This window comes from Terrapene carolina, unplaced genomic scaffold (genome assembly GCF_002925995.2).
Source record: "Terrapene carolina triunguis isolate 2854851 unplaced genomic scaffold, T_m_triunguis-2.0 Scaffold67, whole genome shotgun sequence".
Lineage (NCBI taxonomy): Eukaryota > Metazoa > Chordata > Testudines > Emydidae > Terrapene > Terrapene triunguis.
Window position 1 is genome coordinate 36,820,666 of NW_020664418.1, and position 22,142 is coordinate 36,842,807.

A 22,142-nucleotide genomic window follows, 5' to 3' on the forward strand; every position below is an offset into this window, starting at 1 on the left:
GTGTAGATATAGGAGGCACAGCTTGGGCATGTAGAGAGACATCCAGGGTATATATTCTAGGGTTCTGGCATCTCTTTACTCGCCTAAGCAGTGCCTCAGTGTCTACACTGCTATTTATACCTGTGCTAGCTGGGTATGCAATGTCTACACACTGCCTTAAGTGCAAACCTACTTATTATTGCAGCCAGAACATATTATTCTGTTATACAAATCTAATAGTAACCAATTTAGATTCCTACAAAAAACATTAGTGCATACTTTAAACCTTTATTAAATTACCAGTATGGAACATACTCATAAACGTCAAATGATTTATTTGAATGAGGTATGTTTATATTTGGTTTATGTTGATTATATTGTGCAGAATATTTTCATTTTGAATTCTCAGCTGATGCAGTGTTTTATGCAATAAAGAACTAATGCTTCAGTCTGGCACTAATGCCCCACACTGCTTTGACCAGAAATTACAAGCTATTTTTATGGTAGCTACTGAAGCAGCTACCAAAACATGAAACTTTCTTAATTTAAGGTGAACAGGTACAACTTTCTGATGCACAAAGCAAGAATTGCTTCTTAGAAGCAGGAATTTTAGAAAGCTGGGGTAAGTAAAATGGGTAAATTGAACTGTGATACTATAGATCAAACAGTTTTTTAAATGTAATATTATCTTGGATTCCCCAAGAGATACTAATAGATCCTCACACTACTAGCATGAATGTGAATTTCATTCAATTTTTTTTTTTACATTATCTTATCTCACACAAAATTGTTACAGTAGCTTAAAAACATGTTTGTGTAGAGTCTAGCTAGCTCCAAGCAAAAATTATTTTATTTGCTAAGCGTCTAAACAAAAAAATTAAGTGTTACCTGCAAAACCTGGAAGTGAACAGACTGAACTTTGTGTTTGCAAAGTACAGTGTTAAGGTTATGCACAGAAACTCCCTTCAAAAGACAGAGAGGGCTGACTGCCACCACTGGAGAGCAGTTATGAATTTTCTTGTGACAGGGAATTCCATGTCTGGGTCCTCATGGTTTAGATCTGTAGTTACTAGATGCTGGTGATCCTTACAGTGAAACAGGCAGTAAAATGAAGCATGAGACCACAAGGTCCAGAGGTCCTCAAGCACCAGGCACAGGAAAATTCCCATTACAGTAACTCCTCACTTAACGTCTTCCCGGTTAACGTTATTTCATTGTTACGTCACTGAACCATTAGAGAACATATTCATTTAAAGTTGTGCAATGTTTGCTTATAATGTTGTTTGACCGTGGGGGCTCGGAACCAGGGTGGGCTGGCAGCCCCTCCCCCCCCCCCCCCCCCATCAGCTCCCGTCCACCCCCGTACCCCAGCACCTCCCGCCTGCCGGCAGCCCTGCAGATCAGCAACTCCCCCTCCCTCTCCATACCGCTCGCCTGCAGCAATCAGCTGTTTTGCGGCATTCAGGAGGCTTGGGGGGAGGAACGAGGACGCGGCATGCAACCTGCCCCTCCCTCCCCGCGCCTCCCACGCACAGCAATCAGCTGTTTCGTGGCATTCAGGAGGCTGAGGGGAGGTGGGAGGAGTGAGGACATGGCGCACTCGGGAGGAAAGGGGGTGGAGCAGGGGCGGGAAGTCACGTGGTGGGGGTGGGGCCTTGGGGAAAGGGGGTGGACTGGGGGCAGGCCTAGGGCAGAACCGGGAGTTGAGCACCCCCCAGCACTTTGGAAAGAACAGCAAGAGGAGCAGCAGGACGATCCACCCTCTTTCACCCTCTGACTCCAGCACCTCAACCAAGCTTCGCAGTCGTTATTGCTGAGTACAGTATTAAATTGTTCGTTTAAAATTGTTTAAAATGTATACTGTATATGTATATAATGTCTTTTGTCTGGCAAAAAAAATGTCCCTGGAACCTAACCCCCCTATTTACATTAATTCTTATGGGGAAATTGGATTCGCTTAACATTGTTTCGCTTAAACTCGCATTTTTCAAGAACATAACTACAATGTTAAGCGAGGAGTTACTGTATCAGGGTTTCTCATTTATGTGAGCCTTCCCTCTAGTGAAAAAACCAACCAACCAACACACTTTTCACTCTTCTGGGGGAGGAGGCAGGGTTGTCTGTCCGTGCATCCAGATGGGCACCTTGGAGACAGGAGGAGAAACACCTTATTGGCTGATTACCAGCTCCATATTCCAGAACTAACAGAATGCCAAACTAGCCTCCAAGCACTTCCTTTAGGGCACTGGGTCATTCATAAACAACGGAATGATACAGAATCCTTGTTATATGAAGGCTACCACAAACTCTGAAAATCCTGAGATGACATGAGGCCAAAGTGAAATCTGGGACGTTCCCAACAAAGAGAGCCCCCTGAAAAGGGAGAGCAATCTGATCCATATCATTAATATTTTACTGCTGGGGAAATGTAGGGAAGCAGGAACTGTAGCTCACAAGACCAGACAATGTCAGAATGGGAGATATGAATCTGCTGCAGAAGTAAAATAAGCAGCCTCAAGGTCAGGAGTCTTTCTAGACTACCCTTGTGTTTTCCCATCTGCAATATTGTGAAGGATACTAGAGTTTAAGAGCTAGTCTGTCTTAGAAAACAGTGCATCTGCCCAACTGCCCAGTCCATTCAGGGGGCACCCACTTGAAGAATCTGTTGTAAAGTTTGTAGAGCTCAAATTGCTTTGTGAGGGCAGATTTGGCATGTGGATTGGCACAAGCCACCCATGTTCTTTTGCCTATATGAATTAAGTAGCATGGCCTCCTGCTTTTCCTATCCCATTCCCCTCACCAATTTTTCCTCAGAATCTTCAATTCATAGCCACAGAGACATTTGACAGTTAGTCCCAGTTCTATTGATGAGGCGCTGCAGGAAAGCTCAGCAGGTAGGTCCTTCCTAGTCTGGACAAATTCTCTCTCTTCAGACGAGCTAGTAGGAGAGTGTCATGAGAGAGATCTGAGGACTTGGCCCTATTAAAAATGAAGGAACAAAGGATGAAAGACACTTATGGATTCATCCCCAAGGAAGAAATGAATTGTAGGTCTCAAATCTTCAGGAGAAATAAATGGGCAAACCCAACCCTACACTGTCAGATGAGATTGCTCAATTCACGCCAGGACTACTGCAAAGAAAACTGAGTGAAAAGCCAGTCTGGAACCACCTGAGCTCCCTTACCAAAAGATAAGTGGTCTCTGTACTCATCTCAGAATCAGACAGTTATTAGCTAGGAGTGGAGATTCTGCTAGTTCTGGCAAGTTATCCCTGTGGCTTGGGTCTCTTGCAGCAAACCCTCATGGAGCAGGGGCAGCTCACTGAAGAGGTAAGCACTGAAGAGAACAGGTGAGGAAGAACCCCTCACTTTTTCATTCACCTGTGGAAAGTAAAAACAAGATGGTAGATGCTGCAGAGATGGAATGGCTTGACTGTGCTACAAGCTGAAACGAAGCAGAGTGAGTAGGGAGCAGAGCATGCACTGGATGCAAGGAGAAGAGCCATGGGACTGGAGAATCTTGGAAAGTTATTTGCCGGCCTGAGAACCAGTAAGGAGAAGGGAAAACCCAGCTGTGTGCCAGGGAGACCAGACCATGGAAATATATTTTTTCCTAATATACAGTCCACGGCATCTTAGATCTCATATTAAGGTTTTATCTTCATAGGTGAAATTGAGGAGTCTTCACTTGGGGGATAATTCCATATGAATAGGAGTAAGATATTTTACCAATTATAAGCCATGGCAGTCAGTCTATAAAATGGGAATATGGAGATATGCATTTACACATGTTCATTTATGTACTGATGGATTTTAATGTGCGAATTTACCTTAGAAATAGCTCTATTTTAAACTGTGACTACATAAACTAAAAAAAGCATGAAACCACATATGAGAACAATTTTCCATGTTCTTCTATTTAGCACAGGTGGCAGTCAGTTAGAAAGACCAAGTGACCCATCCTATCTCAAAGAGGGAGAACAGTATTCAAAATGAAAGTTTAAATTTTAGAGTATATCTGAAGAGTGGGGTTCAGACATCAGAGGTGGGTGTGGTAAAAGAATTTAGCTTCAGGAATGTTTAGTAAATAATTAAATTAAGTTAGAGCAGTGTTTCCCAAATTTGGGACACCGCTTGTGTAGGGAAAGCCCCTGGCGGGCCGGGCCGGTTTGTTTATCTGCCGCGTCCGCAGGTCCGGCCGATCGCGGCTCCCACTGGCCGCGGTTCGCTGCTCCAGGCCAATGGGAGCTGCGGGAAGCGGCGGCCAGTACGCCCCTCGGCCCATGCCGGTGGTGGCAAATGTCAAATTAGTCCAGAACATTTGAACATTGTCTGAAACAGCTAAAGCCATCCTCCTCCTCAAGCACTAAAAACCCTGAAGATTGATATCTGCACCATATCTGAAGTGTGCTGGCCAGGAAGCAGTGAAAAGAAAGTTGAGGACCACATGATGATGATAATGCCTAAGTATTGCAAGGTTCTGAGAAAAAATTAGGGACATAGAATTGGTAATTCCATTCTCTCCCCGCTCCCCCTACCCATCTCATAAAACTTAACACTATTATATATCTTTACTTATGATCATGTTAAATGTGCAAGCTTGCTGTAAGTAACAGAAAACCGCGTGGAAAAAATGCACTTTGTGCCAACCATAAAGATTTTAGGGCAGTATTAGTAAAGTCACCTACCCAGAAAAAGCCAGTTATTTTCTAATGTATTTTCCATTTTCCTTCTAGCACCTGAATTTTAACCCTTGCTGCAAAATTACAGCAGGTTTGGTGTACATAATTTAATCTTTGATAAGATGAATATTGATGGTTCCATCTAGTTTATATGTACTATTAGTCAGCCTTTTACCTACAAGATAATATTACAGTGTATTACCAGTTTCAAAATGGATTGAAGACCACTAGAATTATTCACACTGTATCAGCTCCACAACAATGTATGCTACTGCTAGAGCATTTACAGCTAATATCCAAACTATGTCAAAAATTTCACAATCTAGTTTGGGCAGATAAAAACAGACCATTGTCCATTATATATATTTTTAACAGCACCAAGTTTTTTCATCACTCAATAGTTAAAATCTGATTTTAATAATGTTTTAGTAAAAAATAATCAATCCATTCATAATGTTAGCTAAATGCATATTTCCCCAACCCCAGTTAAAAACCCAGCACTAAGGCGCACACCGATTTTAACCGCATTTTATATAGTTAGAATTCAAAGTCAACTGAAATGTGAACATTTTTGTCAACCTTATTTGAAGTTTCCATACGGGTAGTATTTCCACATTAAAAGCACATGCATACCATGTTTTATTGTCTTTCAGCTTTATGCAACATTGTCATTACATTGCTCAGAATGCAGTATATTAGAATTTATTATAAAACTAGTCAAGGTTTAAAAACAGCATATATGTTTCATACATGCTTTAATTATGCAAATTCAGACACTAACCTTGCAAATCTTCTGTTTCAGGTACTGTTTTGTCCACCGCTGTAATTTCTGCTTGGGATGATGCTACAGATTCTGTTAAAAGTGACTGGTTTGACACAGGACTAGGAAAAAAACAGTTGAGAATTCGTAAGAGCCAGGTACAGGCTTTATTTTCACAAAGATTGCTCAGATATTATGATAGGACAACAACGCAGTGTGCCAAATCTTTTAATTTAGAAGTTAAGGACTTCAATGGCAAATTACAGCACTAGTTAGTGTATAAACAAAACAAAAACAAAAAAAACCTGATGAGAAGCCAAATATTTTCAGCTTCCATTGTAGAACACACTTCAGTAAGGAGTAGGCTTGGCAATCAATTTTTATTTTCTTATCATTTTAACTGATAATACTGATGTTTATTTTTACCCATTTTAATTTTCATAGTTGCAAGAAATTATGGGGGAGATTAGACAATTATTATTTAATGACACTAGGAATTGAGATTCAAATAGTTAAAGCTTTATAACCTTTAAAGCATAAATTGTCAACATCAAGTCAAAATAAACAAAGTAAATATGTTTAAACCAAACCCTAAAAAATTCTCAAGCAGATTTTTCTTACTTTGCCTATCTGTAAATTTTGATTATTACTGAAAGAAATATTTTGTCAGATTGTGTGTGTATAGTGAAACCAATGTTTATCAAAATTTACAGATAACAATCTAATACTTACAAGCCTAGTTAAGAGTAATGACAACTAGATGAAGTAACTGTAGTGGCTACTAAACCTCAGATTCACATACTGATGTGCTTAACGTGAGTAAGAAAATTGCAGCTTGTCACTGTGAGTGGTCATTAGGCTGTAGCCTGAATGCAGGAAGATAGGGGAATCTACTCAAATACACCTCTACCCCGATATAACGCGACCCGATAGAACACAAATTTGGATACAATGCCGTAAAGCAGTGCTCTGGGGGGGCGGGGCTGCGCACTCTGGTGGATCAAAGCAAGTTCGATATAACACAGTTTCACCTATAACACGGTAAGATTTTTTGGCTCCCAAGGATAGCATTATATCGAGGTAGAGGTGTACTTAGGACTTCCACAGAACATCTTGTATTCTGCTTTTCCATTCCATCATCCCCTGTTAAATAAAGAAGCCCGTACAACTTTGTGACTTGAGCCTTCAGCCACACTGATGATGCACTACTTAGAAAAGCTCAAAACTCCCAGGTGCTGATAGGGTGCAGGGCACTTCCCTTTTAGGAATCCACTTACCCAGAGGTGGATTACAATTTTGTGGGGCCCTGGGCCAGAGCAAGCTGGGGGCCCCTCCCCACCCCTTTCGCCTGCAGTCCCTCCCCTCACGGCACTCCTGCCAGGGAATGGGGTCAGGGCACAGGGGCTTGCCCCTCCCGCCAGGGAGCAAGGTTGGGCGCGGGTGCCTCCCCTACTCCCCGGCAGGAGCGCCGGGTGAGCAGGTGAAGAGCCCTCATGCCACAACCCTGCACCCTGGCAGGAGCACCAGGCGAGCAGGCAGAGCGGGGCAAGCCACCGCATTCCAACCCTGGCAGGAGTGCTGGGCGAGCAGGTGGAGCACTGGATGAGCAGGTGGAGCGGGTTGGGGCACCAGGGTGCCCATTTTTCCAGGACCCCTCATTTGGTTGGGGACCCTGGGCATGGGCCCCATTGGCCCATTACCTAATCTGCCAACCAAGCCAGATATTATCAGAGAACTGACGGAAGGAAAGAGAGGCTGGCTCTGGATACTAGCCAGGATCTGGGGGAGGAAGGGTAAAGGTGCCTTGCGTCATTTCAGAAGGTTTTCCTCTACCCCTGGGCCTATAATACTTTGACACTTTTCCAGACCTGGCATGAACTTTCTGCAGTTTGACTGGGTAGAAAGGCAGTATTAGTGTGAAGTACAAACCTTCCACCCAAGCTGGAAATAGAAGGGTGAAAGGATCATAAGATCAGCTAGCACTGCAGGTCGTATTCAGCTCATAACTCATACTTGTAAACTTGGGTATCAAGTTAACAGCTTTCATAAATATTGACTGAGAAGCTGTAAACTAGGACTAGTTGTGTTCAGACAACTATAAACGAAGGAGTCTAATCTTACCTAACTGTAGTCTATGTTATGACATTTTTAAAAAGGAGAAGCTTGGTTGATGAAGTTAGAAATTGCAAGTCAATTTACTTTAAATATTAATATAATCTGCTTGTCTAGCTTCTTTCATGCCAAAAGATCCCAATGTACTTGAAAAAATTAAACTGCTGTTGGGTTCATGTCATTCAACACTGAAATGCAGCGACCAAAATAAATACTTAGCTCTTACATACTGCTTTTCATTTGTAGATCTCGGAATGATTTACAAAACACATATATCCTTTACTAATTCAGACAGAGGTGAAGGAGACAGCAGTTGAGTAGCAGAGCTAGGAATAGAACTCAAGTCTCCTATATCCTATTCTGAATACCTATCCTCTAGATCAGTGTTTCCCAAACTTGGGATGCCGCTTGTGTAGGGAAAGTCCCTGGTGGGCTGGGCCGGTTTGTTTACCTGCCGCGTCCGCGGGTCCGGCCGATCGCAGCTCCCACTGGAAGCGGCGCGGACCGAGGGACGTACTGGGCGCTGCTTCCCGCAGCTCCCATTGGCCTGGAGCGGCGAACCGCGGCCAGTGGGAGCTGCGATCGGCCGAACCTGCGGACACGGCAGGTAAACAAACCAGCCTGGCCCGCCAGGGGCTTTCCCTACACAAGCGCATCCCAAGTTTGGGAAACACTGCTCTAGATGAGATGAAATGAAGCAAGCAGTTCAATATGCAACATTGTGTGTCAGTAAAGAGAATTGCAATTAGAAGAGCTTTCTTGTCCAGTTTAAGTATTTATAATTAATAGTTCCTATTTCTAAGAAAATCAACAGCCAAATCAACATGTTGTGGAGTGATGAGGCTTCATAGACTGTTCTAGTGCAGATAGGATTTCTCTATGACCAGAGAGGTGTCACTGCAGAGATTTTGGCATTTGAAACTTTGAATTAAAAAAAAAAAAAAAAAAAAAAAATCAGAATTTTGTTTTCAAATATATTTATAAGATGATCTTGTTTGTAGAATAGTAATTGGTACAGAAATCTCATTTTTAAGTATGCAAGATCAAATTGCTCATTTCTCATTCCCAATTTTTAATATCTAATTATTCAACCTCAGGACGTAGTTGAAACAATCATGTTTATATCAGTTTGTAGGTAAATGTTGACTAATAAGCATAGACAAGATAATTTACCTTGGCTGCGTAGACTGGGTAGATGTAGAGTCTAATGTTGACTGAGTTTCCGGGACACTGCCTTCTGTGTGCTGTACTGGTAAAGACTCAGTTATATTACTGACAGAAGTTGCTGGAAGAAAGACACTAATGTAAAATGGGTTACACACTGCCTTCTGGAGTTACAGAATTTATCCATAACAAAGATTCTTCTGCATCTGGTCGCAATTCAACATGCTATTTTAACATATGGTGAAATTCCTTGCTGAATCAGAGCCTACATTTTAATGGATTTATATTGTACTGTAATTACTTACATTAATTATGTCTGGTCACATTTGCCCACTTCCCACCCTTGTCCACCGAAAGCCCACACTGCACATATTTAAAAAAAGCAGCATTAAACAAAGGAAAGCATGACTATTTTAAATTTCAAAAGCTTCTATGAATAACTGGTATTTCAACTTCACATTTTTGTAAGAGACCAATACCACAGAAGATATTTTAGAATATTTGGGACCAGTATCCAACTGCCCCTGTATGCCCAGACACATCTCATCCAGCTATCATTTTACTTAACCCATTTCACTATGGATCCACCACTACACTTTTGGCAATGCATCAGGCAATAACATGCCATTGAACTGAATGGAATGTTAGGGCCTACATGAAATGACACATTTAGTAGCACAAGTTATGCTTTCTACATGGTCTACTTCCAGTCGACAAGTAGTTAAAAGTACATAAGATGACATAGCTTAAAACCAAAGAACTATACAAGTATCTCTGAAGACATTGTACTGTGTCTATATCCAAAAAAGTCTGTAACAGACTGCCTGTACTAGAACACAAATTTCTTCATTTGTTTATTCAATTGTAAAGAGAGACTTAGGCCATGGGAACACTATGGACGGAATCTCTGTGTTGACCCAACTTATTATTGAGCCAACTGGCAAGTAGCTCATTGAGTCATACTACCAGAAGCACTGCGTACAGGATTGCTTAGTGTAGTGAATCATGACACCTCCACTGAAAGAGGTACAATTCTTGCCACACAAGGTAGGATGTATTTTCACTGTCTGGCCAATAGAAATAATTTTGAAATGGAAGAACCACCTTCTCTAAGGCCGAGTACTATAGGATCTCCTGGGTTTTGTAAAACAAACAAAAAACCCACAAAAAGCCACACACAGAAACAAGCAACACACACTCCTACAAGAGGGAACATACAGTAACGTAAAATTGCAGTAACATACAAATATTCCATTGAAAAACTCTTAGAACAGGCCCACACCTAAGGGCCCAGATCCTAGAGTCATGGGCTATCAGAACCAGAGCTTTCCATTTAAATGAGTCTCTAGCCCTGGTGGTTGTGAAAAAGCTTAAAAATGTGACCTGAATGTAATCCATACCGTGAGGTTTACCAGAGTCTGCACGCAGTTTCCAGCAGAAGGAGAAGCTGCCATTAGTCACCAAAAAAGCAGTCTGGCCCCACATTCACCACAAGAACAGGCCAGGGTTTAGCTACACCATGGAAGACCACCATATCATGGGGCTAGTGGGACCCTGCTGCTGCTTTCACCACTGCTTGGAATGAGAGGGACACTGCCAATGGTTCAGAGGGGAAGGAGTCTCCTAGCTCCTCTAGGAAATTGAGGGTGAGGAAGGAGAGGCCCCTTGTTGTAACTGCTACCCATTCCAAGTGGTCAGGGGACGAAGGACCTCTGCCGCTGACTGGGAGCAGGGCCAAAGTGCAGGAAGCCCACATGAAGTGTGCCTAAAGCTTTGAGTTGTCCTAATCCAGGTGCGGATAAAGACTGCTGTGGCAACCTTTCTAAAAACAATGCTTCCTGAGTTGTGTTTGAAGTGTCAATCTTAATATTGCACCAATTATTTCCAGAATTTAATATTTAGATTTTGTTCTAAATATTTTTCATCTGCCCCAGACAGGTTGTTCTCAGTAGAGTCAGTAATTCCTGATAAATCTTCTCTGAAGAGAATTTCTAGCATTTTTATAGTGATATTGGACACCTAGTGCTTATTATATCTTGCCAGAAATAAATGCAAGGCACAAAAATATAAAACTACAATTACACTTATAAAAAGATTATCCACAGTATATTTATTTCATTTTAAAGCGGATTCAAAAATTCTGTAAAACAGTAGAGACTTTTTGGCAGCAGTACAGTGGATTGCCCTCTCTCTCATTCTTTGTGTTATCATCGGCTGCTGAAAAAAATAAATCAAACCCCCATTTCAAAAAGAATGAGGCAGGGTCAGGAATAGAATCTCACTCTAATGTAGCACACAAGGTTTGCTCAAATGGTAATCAACATGTTAGATATTAATCTAATACTTATTAGTGTTACTTACCAGGAGGGCTAATTCTACCATTACTACTATTCTGCCTTTGAAGGTGTTCTTTATAGCAAATTGAACACATTCCATTTGTACGAGGGTTTCCATAAAATCCGCATCCAGTGGAACAAAGCATAGGCACTTGGCTATGGTTAGTTTCTTGAGCCATTTTCCTCTTCTGTAAACCTGAAATTCACATACACAGCCAATGATCTAGTGAGCTCAGACGATTTTCACCTGTTGCATTTTAAAATACTAAGGTTCCTACTGCTTTGGCATCATCTATTCCAGGCACAAAAGTCTGCTTTAGAAAAAAGGATCTTTGGGTTAAATTCTCTACAATTGTTTCATGGAAATCAGTGTCTTTAAAAAACAAAACCACCACCAAATTTCAAGACCCTGGTTAAAAACTAAAACTCCATTGATTTTGGTGGTAAAGACTGTACAGGACTGGGCCATTTTAAATGCATGTGCAGCAGGGTATACATTTTCATAAGCACACAAATTTTTTACTTTCATGTGGAGCATTCAGTAATTTATCACTTTCAGAGAGACTATATTAATTCCTAGCCTACACCCTGAAAGCACACTTTTTGAAGCTTGTACTCATGACACTACTCAAACTCTTAAAGTATAAACTGAAGACTAAAGAAGGGAAATATTCCTGCTTACTTCACAACATTTAATCATGAACAGCAACTACAAAAATTGTCAGTCAATTTCTCTGAATTTAGGAATCTGTTACATTATAAATTCATATTAAGATTTTCATATTCAGAAGTTACCATTTTGGTCAAGACTAGCATTTGAACAGACACATTCCTCCATACCTCAACTCCAACAAGATTTTTGCATTTTTGGAATATTCTTTCATACAATTTAGATCATATGTGGTAGTCAATTTGTTAAGTGTTGCTTTGCAAGTTACCCTGTCTTTTATTTGTATTTCTCTCCTTATTAACAAGGAACATTTGTCTTCCAAGCTAAAAAGCTCAGATGGCCTTCTCTATCATGAACTTTTGTGATGAGTTTCCTTAGCAGTTCTCAAGTGACCCAACTCTTAGATCAGGCTATTGGAATCTATACCATAATACATGAATTCAGTACTATCACTTTGTCTTCTTCACCCTCAATCAACCCTCCAAAACTGACCATAGTATATAGTTCAATGTTAGCCTATACTATATAGTGTCAGTTTCAAATAGATCATATCAATGTGCCATTACCTTAAAGAATGCCAAGCTGACTGTAAAGTACAAAATACCACAGAATTGTTAAGCAATCTGACATCTGCCTAAGCTTGGTCCATAAAATGCTCTCACTGTACAATTTATTCAGCTAGAGAATAAAGGAAAAATACTCTTGTAGCGGAGTCAGTCAAATTTATCTTTTAACTTCAGCTTCTTACACATCTGGCAAATGCTCAAGTGTTTTCCCCTCATGGTCAAAGGTCTTAAAATACTGCCTTACAAATTTTTAATGGTAGAAATTTCTGAACAACATCTTTCTTCTACAGCTTAGTTTTCACAAGTATATCAGTGCAGGGAGACTGCCCTTTCATTATGAGTCTAAAGTAATGTGAATCTGACCATCCGAATCTAAAGAGATATTTTGAATTAATATTTAAGAAGTTTACAGACCATTATTGTTTGTTCTAATATAGCACCCAGAGACCCCACTCAACAAAATGCCCCTTGTGCAAGGCACTATACAAGCAAGCAACAGAGTTACTCTTTGCCCTCAGGAGCATAAAAATCTGGGTTTGTGACAGGGCACAAATATGAAACAAACAGACATAGGTGGGGATGGAAGGTTGTGGGAACAAAAAACAACAAAATTAGCATAAGCAGAAGTCTCAGATCATCACTTGCCTAGTCAATTCAATGGTCCATTCAAAATTTATACAGTATACACCACCCCAAAAAGTGATATTGTTGCACACTGGAAGCTTGTCAAGACTGGACAGTTGAATTCAAGTAAGAATGATACAGTAGGTTTAGACCTATGGACATCTAGTGTACAGCAAATATTGGCTGTATGGAAGACAAATCCACGTTCCTAAGTTTTCCTCATCAGGGGCACAGCCAAACTATAAATAAAATGAACAGTGGATATGTCAGAGTGGATTTGAAGTGAGCAAGGCAATATAGTAAACATGAGACCAAAGGCCTGTTTCAGCAATCCTAGTCATTTTCCAAGCCAGGGAGTGTCAGTGTATACTAATGATCTTACCACTAATAGCAGGTGCTTTGAAACTAGAGAATAAAGTCAATAAATAAAGTTTATTCTCTGAGGTTCTACTGTATCCATGTTAAATAAAATGTTTCTTCACCGCAAAGAACTAAACATCTAAAAATGGTACTAATTGTCTTACTCAGAACCAGCTCAACAGTCTAAAGCAGAGGTGGCCAAACTTACTGACCCTCTGAGCCACATACGACAATCTTCAGAAGTTCGAGAGCAGGGCGCACCTGCCGGGAGTTGGCGCTTCAGGACTGCGGGAGGGACCTGCCGGGTCTTGGGGCTTCAGCCCCTCCTGCTGAAGCCCCAGCAGGTGCACCCCATGGGGCTGAAGCCCTGAGACCCCCTGGGCAGAAGCTCCTACCCCACCACCCTGCTGCAAGGCAGAGGTCCCGAGCTCTCCCCACCCCAAGTCTGGTAGGTGGAGAATGAGGGGAGGGAAGTGGGGGACTCCGCAAGCCACAATGTCTGTAAAAGAGCCACATGCAGCTCTGTAGTGGGGCGGATTGGCCGCCCATAGACCTGGAGGGGAGCCCCTCATTGAACCCTGGTGGGTGGAGCAACATCAGGTTCAACCCTCCCGCTGGAAGTCAATAGGCGGGACCAGAAGTACAAAAGGCGTGCCAGAGAACTCAGTTGAGAGACAGCCGCTGGAGGAGCCAAACGCCTCCTGTGAGCCCCCAAGCTGGGAGGCTGCGGCAGACCCTGAGGGAGCTGAGGGCTCGCCAGGACGGTCAGAGCCATTTACAGACCTAAGCACGGAGGAGCTGCAAGTGCTGACAGAGGCCCTCTTCCCCGATGACAAGGACGACCTCTACAGAGCCAAAACACCCTGTGGGGGAGTTGGGGAGTGGCCCAGGGGTAGCCGACCCGTCTGGCTGCAACACTGACAGCAAGTGAGTCAGCGTGTTGTGATCAGGATCCCCGATGACCCAGTGGCAGATTGCTCTGCCACTGCCCTGGGCCGGGACGCAGTGGAGTGGGTTGCAGTCCCCCCCACCCCAGGCAAGAAGCCTGCACTTGTCGGCCCTCCGCCAGAGCTAGGAGGCCCCACTGTTTGCTGCTCGGCCTGAGTGCAGGCCTGAGCCCTCAGACTCTCTACTGCCCTGCCCCGACCAGGGGCTGGGGCTCCGTAACTGTTTGTTGTTCAGCCCTGATCACAGGCCCGAGCTCACGTCTCCCATCGCCCCGCTGATTCCCCATGTCAGGCAATCCCCGGAGACGTAGTGGGACGGATTGGCCGCCCACAGACCCGGAGGAGGAGGAGGAAGAGTCACTCCCACAACGGACTACAGGCTCATGAGCCACAATGTCAGTAAAAGAGCCACATGCAGCTCATGAACCACAGTTTGGCCACCCCTAGTCTAAAGTTTCATGCTTCATGTAACTAAAAATTGGGCTTAGTTAAGGGTGACCACTTTTCTTTAAAATGGATCAGAGACAGAAGAACAAGACTACTGAAAACTCGACCTGGCTCGCTTCCATGAGCTGTCTAGACATACCCTCAGTAACTAACATGAGCGCGCCACACAGTTACTGTGATTATTATTGCTATAGATATTTTTGTTCATATATTGCTCATTTAACAAATTCTGTCTCTGCAGCTAGATAAACCCCCTAACATTATGGTTCTCAAACTATAGTCTGTGGACCACTGGTGGTCTGCAGAGCTGTCTGGTGACATGGTGCTATATCATCCTGTTCCCACCTGCTAAAATGCACTGAAAGACAGAAAAGAATCCATCTAAAATTGATACTCTCCCACAGCACAAAGATAATGGAATGGAACAATATAGCTCATAGGCTTCCTAGTTACAGTAGAATGTCACATGTAGTTTACATATCTGTACAGTCCCTATCGTTCGTCTCCTGCACAGTTTTCATGGGCAAGTCCTTCCGTATATCTCATTACATAGCAGACAGCACTCAGTGTCAGATGAATCTTTATACACTTCTACCTTGATTTACAAAAACTTGAAATAGCAGAGAAAGTAAAACAGGGTAAGTTTCTAGATGGTAAGTTCTTTGGGGGCAAGGACTACATCTTCTATCTAGACTCTGCACGGCACTGAGCATACTGGTTATGTTCAGTAAGATAATTCTCAGTACCACTGTATGGTGTATATCCTGTTATAGAGAGTAAAATGGATCATGATGCCAGATAACGTTAAAAGTATTAAGTATGTGCATTTGGGTTTTTAGTTACTACCAGTCTCAGGGTATGTCTACACTACGAGGGTAATTCGATTTTACTTAAATCGAATATGTGGAATCGATATTGCAAAGTCGAACGTGTGTGTCCACACTAAGGACACACTAAGGACAGTAATTCGACTTTGTGAGTCCACACTAAGGGGGCGAGCGTCGATATTGGAAGCGGTGCACTGTGGGCAGCTATCCCACAGTTCCCGCAGTCCCCGCTGCCCATCGGAATTCTGGGTCGAGCCGCCAATGCCTTCTGGGTAAAAAAAATTTGTCGTCATCCGTCCGTCACTAACGCCCTCCCTCCCTCCATGAAAGCGCCGGCGGGAAATCAGTTCGCGCACTTTTCTGGTCAGTGACAGCGCGGACGCCACAGCACTGCGATCATGGATCACGCTGCGACCATCGCTGCACTTGTGGCCGTTCTCAACACCTCGCAGCTTATCATACACCTTTCCCTGAGGCAGATGCAGAGAAATCGGGCGAGGAGGCTACGGCACCGCCGTGAGAGCCTGAAGTCGGAGAGTGGCACAGAGCTGTCAGAAACCACGAGCCCCAGCGCCCAGGACATCACGGTGGCAATGGGGCATGTGGATTTTGTTGAACGGCGATTCTGGGCCCGGGAAACAAGCACGGACTGGTGGGACCGTATAGTGCTTCAGGTCTGGGATGAATCCCAGTGGCTGCGAAACTTTCGCATGCGGAAGGGGACTTTCCTCGAACTTTGTGAGTTGCTGTCCCCTGCCCTGAAGCGCAAGGACACCCGCATGCGAGCAGCCCTCACTGTCCAGAAGCGAGTGGCCATAGCCCTCTGGAAGCTTGCAACGCCGGACAGCTACCGGTCAGTCGCGAACCACTTTGGTGTGGGCAAATCTACCGTGGGGGTTGTTGTCATGCAAGTAGCCAAGGCAATCGTGAAGGTACTGCTCCCAAAGGTAGTGACCCTGGGAAACGCGCAGGTCATCATAGATGGCTTTGCCGCGATGGGATTTCCAAACTGCGGAGGGGCTATCGATGGGACTCACATCCCTATCCTGGGACCGGACCACCAGGCCAGCCAGTACATCAATAGAAAGGGCTACTTTTCAATGGTGCTGCAAGCACTGGTGGACCATCGGGGACGGTTTACAAACATCTACGTCGGATGGCCGGGCAAGGTTCATGACGCTCGTGTGTTCAGGAACTCTGGTCTGTTTAGACGGCTGCAGGAAGGTATTTACTTCCCAGACCACAAAATAACTCTTGGGGATGTGGAGATGCCTACAGTCATCCTCGGGGACCCAGCCTACCCGCTAATGCCCTGGCTCATGAAGCCCTATACTGGCGCCCTGGACACAGAAAAAGAACTGTTCAACTACCGTCTCAGCAAGTGCAGAATGGTGGTGGAGTGTGCTTTTGGCCGTCTCAAAGGGAGATGGAGAAGCTTACTCACTCGCTGTGATCTCAGTGAAACCAATATCCCCATCGTTATTGCAGCTTGCTGTGTGCTCCACAATCTATGTGAGAGCAAGGGGGAGACCTTTATGGCGGGGTGGGAGCTAGAGGCAAATAGCCTGGCTGCTGATTACGTCCAGCCAGACAGCCGGGCCATTAGAAGATCCCAGCGGGACGCCCTGTGCATCCGGGAGGCTTTGAAAGCTAGGTTCCTGAGTGAGCAGGGCAACCAGTGACTTTTCAGTTTGTGGACAGAGAAGCTGAACCTGCCCCCGTTTCTTTACCCAGTTCATTTTGACTATCCTCTCCAGTTACATACCCCCTTCACCCCCTTCCCCTTCCCAAAAAATAAAATCATTTCGATTTTGTTAATGAACAGCGTTGTCTGTATTGCTGTTTTCGCGGGAATATTTTAAACCGGGGACGCAGACTGTGGCGGGGGGCGGGTTCAGTGTTCTGATGCAAATGATGCTTCTAAACTCCCGGAATGACAGGCTCCGCACTGGTGGACTGGTTATTTCAATGGAGAACATGAAAAACACCTCCCAGACTGACCAGGGTAACCAGTGACTGCACTGTGTATGTGTCCTGATGCTGGACCTGACACCGCCTCTGTACCCTGCTAAAGGTCACTGTCCTGCCCAATTACCAAGCCCCTTCCCCCCCTCCAGACAGACTCTCCCTCAAAAGAACCTGACTGAAACAGTAATGGAGAGAAACAAACATTTTATTGCGAACCAGACATGAAACGTGGGGTGTGAAACTTGGACGGGGGCTTCTGTGAGGTGGGTGGGAAAGGACTTATGAAATTTTGGGGAATGTCAGCCTTCTAGTGCTAGAGCAGTCTGCAGGGGTTGACTGAAAGTTTTAACGGCCCTTGCCGCCCCTCCTTCTTTGGAGTTTGGGTGAGGGTGGTGTGGGACTTGGTGGCGGGTGAGGGCGGTTACAGATAGACTGCAGCGGGGCTCTGTCCTCCTGCCTCCGGTCTTGCAGAACATCCACAAGGCGCCGGAGCGTGTCCGTTTGCTCCCTCATTAGTCCAAGCAGCTTTTCAGTAGCCTGTTGGTCCTCCTGACGCCACCTCTCCTCCCGTTCCATGACTGCTCGGTGCATTTGTGACAAGTTCTCCCTCCACTGTGTCTGCTGGGCTGCCTGGGCTCGGGAGCAGTCCATTAGTTCTGAGAACATGTCTTCACGCGTCTTCTTCTTCCTCCGCCTAATCTGCGCTAGCCTCTGGGAGTGTGCTGACAGGCTGGGTTGGGAGACAGTCGCAGATGTGTCTGTGTGAATTGTGAAAAGGGAGTGAATTCCTGAGACAGATAAATGAAATTGTATACAAAGAACCTAGTCTTTCTCTGTGAACAAGACCATGCACTGCACCTCTCACATGCGCACTCAGGACAAGGTCGAATTTTCGGCCGTCGCCTTCAGTGCCTGTGGACTTGCGGAGGTCTTGGACTGTTCAGAGAACTGTGGCTGGAGACCTGAACTTCTGGAGCGGGCAATAATGGTAAGCCGCAGACTTGTGGCTGCTTAAAACTCCAGCAGTAGCACTGGCCTCCTTTCACATTGAAAGCAATGCCAGTCTCTGCTGCCAGCAATCAGGACAGCATCAACTCTGCCCCTGTCCCACCCCCTCGCGGCTGTCCCAGGGAAAGATCCCTGTATGCTGCCCCTCTCCCTCCACCGCGTGGCTGTAAAGCAGTCCCAATACTAACATTCCCCTCCCTAATTCAAAGCAGGGCGTCATGAGCGACATCACCCTCCTGAGGATCCCGGACACCCAGAGAGAACGCATGCTGCGGGAAAGCATGCAGAAACCGGGGCCGTATGCCGCCATGCTATGTCGGGCCATGATCCCGGAGTACTTGATTGTGGCGTGGAGGGGGCATGTCTGCTACCACGGAGGGCCCACTAAGATCGCCCTACCCCGGAACCTGATCAACAGGCTTGAGCTCTACCTCCACGAGACCTACGAGGAGTTCTCCTACGAGGATTTCTCGTCGATCCCCGGCCACATTGACCGGATTTTCGCGTAGGTGCACTGGGACTATGGAGTGGAGCGTCTTGGGCCTGGGAATCATGGAGTAACGGACATTGTGAAAATTTTTTAAAACACTTGGGACTAAATTGAGAAGAGCCCAAGACAGAGAAATCATGAAAACCCATTTGTTACCTTTGTAAATATTCCTGTTTTGTACCTGATTATTTTTTTACTAGTTTACAGAACTTTTATAAATGTACATTGTTAATAGTATAAATATTACCGTTCTGTTTTAAATAAATGTTTACATGTTTACAGCACTTACTGCTTGATCCTTCCCCTGATTCTGTGTCCGGGGTAAGGGATGGGGACGGTTGGTACGGGATCTCGGTAAGGGTGATGAAGAGCTCCTGGCTGTCGGGGAAATCAGCGGTGCCAGCGCTGTCGACTGCCTCGTCCTCCTCATCTCCTTCTTCATCTTCCCCGTCCGCTGTCATGTCCGACGAGGAACCGGCCGCGGACATGATCCCATCCTCGGAGTCCACGGTCAGGGGTGGGGTAGTGGTGGCGGCCGCTCCCAGGATGGAATGCAGTGCCTCGTAGAAACGGGATGTGTGGGGCTGGGATCCGGAGCGTCCGTTAGCCTCTTTTGTTTTTTGGTAGCCTTGTCTCAGCTCCTTGATTTTCACGCGGCACTGCGTTGCATCCCGGCTGTAGCCTCTCTCTGCCATGGCTTTGGAGATCTTCTCGTAGATCTTAGCATTCCTTCTTTTGGAGCGCAGCTCTGAAAGCACGGACTCATCGCCCCACACTGCGATGAGATCCAAGACTTCCCGATCAGTCCATGCTGGGGCCCTCTTTCTATTAGATTGCACGGCCATCTCTGCTGGAGAGCTCTGCATAGTTGCCACTGCTGCTGAGCTCCCCTCGATGTCCAAAGAGGAACTGAGATTCAAACTGCCCAGACAGGAAAATGAAAATGAATTCAAATTTTCCCGGGGGTGTGGCTGGTCAGAGCATCCGAGCTCGGACTGCTGTCCAGAGCGTCAACAGAGTGGTGCACTGTGGGATAGCTCCCGGAGCTATTACCGTCGATTTCCATCCACACCTAGCCTAATTCGATATGGCCATGTCGAATTTAGCGCTAATCCTCTCGTTGGGGAGGATTACAGAAATCGATTTAAAGAGAGCTTTATGTCGAACTAAATGGCTTCCTGGTGTGGACGGGTGCAGGGTTAATTCGATATAACGGCGCTAAAGTCGACATAAAAGCCTAGTGTAGACCAGGCCTCAAACACTCCATACCTGTCAGTGTTCATAGGCTTCAACCGTCAATCAATGGGATCAGTGACAGAGGCATTTAGTAGGATTAGTCTACAAGGAGATTAAAAACCTGAGGTTTAAAGCAAACTAAAAACCTCCACTTTTTACTGTCCCAGCATTCCTCCCCGGAACAGAGGTATGTCTCCTCGCCCCTATTCCTTATTTGTATACTTGTAAGTGTATACCATATGTGCAGCTGTTACTGTATTACTATTATTATAAGATTTAGTGTAGTGAGGCTGCAGGTGCAGATCAGCTAACTCTGCTTAAGCACATACAAATCATGAACAGTTTTCCAGTTCCAAGGTGTGCTTCAGGTGCCAAAGCAAGATTTGAGTTGTACAGGTGCTCCCTGTATATTTTATGGAGATTCTGGCCCCCACAACCACTAGGGTGGAGCTGACCACAAGAATGATATACTGGTGCCTCAACTACAATAACAAAACTAAATACAATTTGTACCATGTTGATATCGGTATACTACAGTATCACTACTGAATTGGAGAATGAAGGAGAGAAAGCTTACATTAAACTACATACCTGTTGTGTTAACAAAGACTATTTTCAGTACTTTAGTTAGAGCCTTCCATTTCAAATTTCACTTGGGGATGAAATCTAACTAGAATATCATTAAATGCAGACTTTAAATAAATTAAGTAGCTAAACTATTTCCCCCTCCCCCCCCATAACACTTAGACTGGTCCACTGTGGAACTGCTAATGGTAACCTTCTACCATTGCTAATGAAACAGGAAAAGAAACTGCAGACTCATCCTTCCCCATTCAGCCACCCCAGTGGCTGAGGGTAGTACTTGTGCTGCTCACTCATACTGTACTTTCTCATCAGAAGCAAGGTTTGACAAGTTGCATGATTAAATCATTTTCACTTTATAGCACCTACTGGTATTACTTACTATCTGGTAAATCCTGAGGGTCTGAAAAGCATTAAAGGGGCAATGTATACTGTGGTATTATGCCCCCATATTCTTCATAGAGATATTGTTATATGATCTGATTATGGCATAACTGTGATGTATAAGGCATGAGAGATATTGGAAAGGTTATAATTTACTGAATATGATTACCTATTTGTACGTAAGGGATAGCTCAGTGGTTTGAGCATTGGCCTGCAGGGTTGAAAGTTCAATCCTTGAGGGGGCCATTTAGGGAACTGGGGCAAAAATCTGATCTGTTTGGGGATTGGTCCTGCTTTGAGCAGGGGGCTGGACTAGATGACCTCTTGAGGTCCCTTCCAACCCTAATCTTCTATGATTCTATGATCTATTACAAATCTGCTTACATCTGGGGAACGCCCACTAGACAGAATGGATGGCCAGTTGGGAAGGACATTAGAGAAAACAATAGGTCTTTGAAGAGGTTAGTCACCCACTGAGAAGTCCTCCTGGCGACGCTACAAACAGCCTCTGAGTTATGGCTGCAGGGTCATGTGACCAAGTCACCTGGAACTGCACTCCATAACACCACACGTATTTTTCCACTAACGAGGGGGAGGCGAGGGGGCGGGAAAACCACACTAGGAGACAAAGGATTCCCACTATATGCCAAAACTATTTATGGCTCATTCTTCATTAACTCCCCGCCAAGAAAGAAGGCTGCTGGAAACACCTGAGAAACAGAGACTGAGCTTGGGGGGAGGGCTGAGCCCAGGCTCAGGGGGGAGGGATAGCTCAGTGGTTTGAGCATTGGCCTGCTAAACCCAAGGTTGTGAGTTCAATCCTTGAGGGGGCCATGTAGGGATCTGGGGCAAAAATCTGATCTGTTTGGGGATTGGTCCAGCTTTGACCAGGGGGTTGGACTAGATGACCTCCTGAGGTCCCTTCCAACCCTGATATTCTATGATTCTAACCAAGCCAGAATGGCTAAGTGTGCTGTGATTCTTTTTTTTTTTTTTTTTTT

At 44.7% G+C, this 22,142-nt stretch overlaps 1 protein-coding gene across 7 annotated transcripts in view; it reads right to left on the reverse strand.

The window, feature by feature from the left end:
• Positions 1-22,142, reverse strand: part of ZFAND6 (zinc finger AN1-type containing 6) — a 60,165-nt gene that overhangs the window by 8,909 nt on the left and 29,114 nt on the right. For 5 of the 7 annotated variants that reach the window (XM_024193934.2, XM_024193937.2, XM_026648329.1 and 2 more), the window contains 3 exons: positions 11,058-11,228; positions 8,706-8,817; positions 5,442-5,542 (listed from right to left, as the gene is read on the reverse strand). In XM_024193934.2, coding sequence (XP_024049702.1) covers positions 5,442-5,542; positions 8,706-8,817; positions 11,058-11,211 — 367 coding nt within the window. In that variant the 5' untranslated portion in view covers positions 11,212-11,228. Of the gene's footprint in view, positions 1-5,441; positions 5,543-8,705; positions 8,818-11,057; positions 11,229-22,142 lie in introns of those variants that run through there. The other 2 variants (XM_026648330.1, XM_026648331.1) reach the window with 2 other exon arrangements.